At 44.9% G+C, this 2,974-nt stretch overlaps 1 protein-coding gene across 1 annotated transcript; it reads left to right on the forward strand.

The window, feature by feature from the left end:
- Positions 1–734: 734 nt before the first annotated feature.
- On the forward strand, positions 735–2,650 carry LOC147639736 (uncharacterized). Its single transcript, XM_086773432.1, has one exon. The coding sequence runs from the start codon at positions 863–865 to the stop codon at positions 2,246–2,248; it is 1,386 nt and encodes a 461-aa protein (XP_086629558.1). The 5' UTR covers positions 735–862; the 3' UTR covers positions 2,249–2,650.
- Positions 2,651–2,974: the final 324 nt, after the last annotated feature.

Genomic DNA, 2,974 nt, shown 5'->3' on the forward strand with positions numbered 1-2,974 from the left:
ACAGGCAACCATAAGGTTGGTGCCTTACCCCCGCAACTATAGACCACAAGGTCTTAAAGACCCTTGTGAGGTGAGATCCACTGCCACCATGCACTGAAGATTGCACGCACAAATCTTGACCATCCATATTCAAAAGTAAACTTGGTTGAGTAAACTACATAACGTCGAAAAATAGCACGTGATAATGGCTTGAAACCACATGGACTCATTCCTTAAAGGTATAGTGTAGTGGTAAGATGTTTCCAATGGTGACCCAAGGCCTAGAGTTCATATCCTCTTTTGCACATAACATCTTGTTCCAAATTTTTCTAAGTAGTCCCAAACCCCAAATTCACCCTCACCCCATGATGTAAACTACAAAGTAAACTATGATTTGCTGAGTAAACTAGGAAATAAACATAATAAACTAGAAAGTAAACTATGATCGCTTGTAGTAATCTATAAAGTAAACTATAAAATAAACTAAGATAGAATTTTCTCAGTTTACTTTGTAGTTTATTTGGCGTAGTTTACCCGACCGAGTTTACCAAGCTGACAGTCCAAAAAAGGCGTCGTGATTTAGATCAAAATCATCTATTGATCTCACCTGACAAGGGTCTTTAAGATCCATGGAGTGTGACAAGGGTATTTAAGACCCCATGGTGGCGGGGCCTACCTAGCTGAGATGAAAAAGTACAATAGTGGGCACAACCTACTTTAGTGTATAATACCTTGGTGCTCCGGAGCGTCATTTTCGGATGGGGGGATACATGGAAGCTTCCAGCTCCCAAGTCGGTGTAGGAGTCAAGCGTGTGTCTCGTGGGTGTTGCTGCTGCTTGAGTTGAGGGCGTGCTTGGAGGAGAGAGGTCCAAGTCTGGCAACCATGGAGCCTGCAGCCGAGCTTCGGCTCAAGGGCAATGCCTGTTTCCAGCAAGGCGTCTCGCCGCAGCTAGCCCCCTGCATCCGCCTGTCCAGGCTGCAATCCGCCCGTGCCCTCTACCTGCGCGCCCTCGAAGCCTCCCTTACCCACCAAGACAAGGCTGCCGCCTGCAAGAACCTGGGCGCCGCCCACCTCGAATTGGCCAAGCTGGGCTCCCTTTTCCCGGACCAAATCAACCCCTTGTTCTATCTCTCCCGCAGCGCCTCCTACTTCTGTGAAGCTCTCAACCATGGCCACATCGCCTCCAACCCCCCCGAATGGATCTCCGGCATCGAAGATAATCTAGCAGAGATCGCAAAGCTCGTAGTGAACCAGGCCTCCAAAGCCTCACAAGGTGAATCAAGCAAACAACGATTCTTCAGATCTGATGCTTTCGAGACCCTGCTCAACCTCTGCAGCAGCTTGTCCAAGGTCAAGCCCCAAGCAGCAAGCAACGCTATCGCCATATCTTACACGGGGCAAGCTGGCTGCCTTCTCGATCTCGCCCTCAAAGCCATAGAAAACCTGCGCAGCTCGCCCTCCAGCGTCGAAGAGTGCTTGCAGGACTTTCAGAGATGCCAGTCTCTACTCCAAGTGGCAGAAGAGGCCGCTCCATCATGGCAAAACCCTGGCTTACAGGAGATGCGGCATCGCATCGCATCAGGTCAGAGGTTCTGCGAATGCATTCAAGCAATCAGAGCAGGGGCCAAATTCGCCAAGCAAGCCAACGAGTCAACAAACCCCTCTCAGAAGATCGATTATGGCTTAGGTGCCATTGATATGTACAAGGAGGCAGAAGCCAATGCAAGAGGCTTAGATATGGAAGCTCAAGCCATTGCCCTCATCTCTGTGGGCAAGGTTTATGAAGAAATTCTGAGGTCACCATTGCAGGCCATGGCCCATTACAGCAGAGCACTAGAGATGAATCTCAAGGATGAGGATCTATGTGCCAGGACCAAGGCCGTTCTACACAAGCTGGAGCTCCAAGCTGCTAGAGATGGAGAAGGTGAAGCAGACAGACGGAAACGCAAACTTAGAGATGAGTTGAAAGGGGACTTGGGTGAAATCCAGAGACAGTTTAGCAGGCTTGATGCCATGGGATTTCTCAACTTCATTTACACCACCCACCCTCCATTGAAACCTGATGAGGATTTTACCAGGGCATTGCAAGCACCAGATGCTTCTAATGGTGGTGGTAGTGCAAGGCTGTTGGTTAGGAAAGCCATTCGCCTTTACCACCCTGATGCCAATGCTTCCACAGATGACAAGTGGAGGGTTGTTGCGGAGGAGATCACCAAGTGTCTCCTGCTTAAATACAACTCTTTCAAGGCTGCTCCAGCAACAAATTAAGTGGTAACGTATTAACCCAGCTGTACATTATCTTTATTTGTCTATGAGAGTATTAGAGAGAGAGAGAGAGAGATCCTTAGAATATTGATGAAGTGCTAAGACAGACCATAACGAGCTATGATACAGTTGAACCTAAGAGCTCATGTAAATTATCCCTGTTTTTGAGAGAGAGAGAGAGAGAGAGAGAGAGAGATTCTTAGGATATCGATGAAGTGCTCATTGAGACCAGAAAGAGCTATGATGGAGTTTAATCTAAGAGTATATCATTGAATATATTGAAATGCTTAGAGATCTTCTGGTAGATTCTACACTTCAAACTTGTCACCTCTCTCATGTATGTATGTACAAACAAATGTATTTTTGGCATTGTCCCTTATTTATATAAAAAAAGTATTTTGGTCTTATTTGTGTTATTTGTATTCGCAAATTTTGTTTTGTTTTGAATTTATATTTTCACTCTCCTTGTGTTAGGGATGATTTTTATTTATTTATTATGGCTTTTTTAAATTATTACAAACCAATTAACTGTTTTTTTTTCAAGAAAAAAGGGACGATTGGATTATATTAGATATAACAAGAGAAAGGAAAAAAGACATAATGCTTTTTACTTGAAGAGGCATAACTTATGCATGATAACATTATCAATAGGTCTCTATTCTAGATATTTCTCTGAGCTTCAAAGGACAGATAAGAGGATCTTGGTCAGTTGGTCAAACTATAGAGAAA

This window comes from Cibotium barometz, chromosome 3 (assembly GCF_041138505.1).
Source record: "Cibotium barometz isolate CiBa-2024 chromosome 3, ASM4113850v1, whole genome shotgun sequence".
Taxonomy (NCBI): domain Eukaryota; kingdom Viridiplantae; phylum Streptophyta; class Polypodiopsida; order Cyatheales; family Cibotiaceae; genus Cibotium; species Cibotium barometz.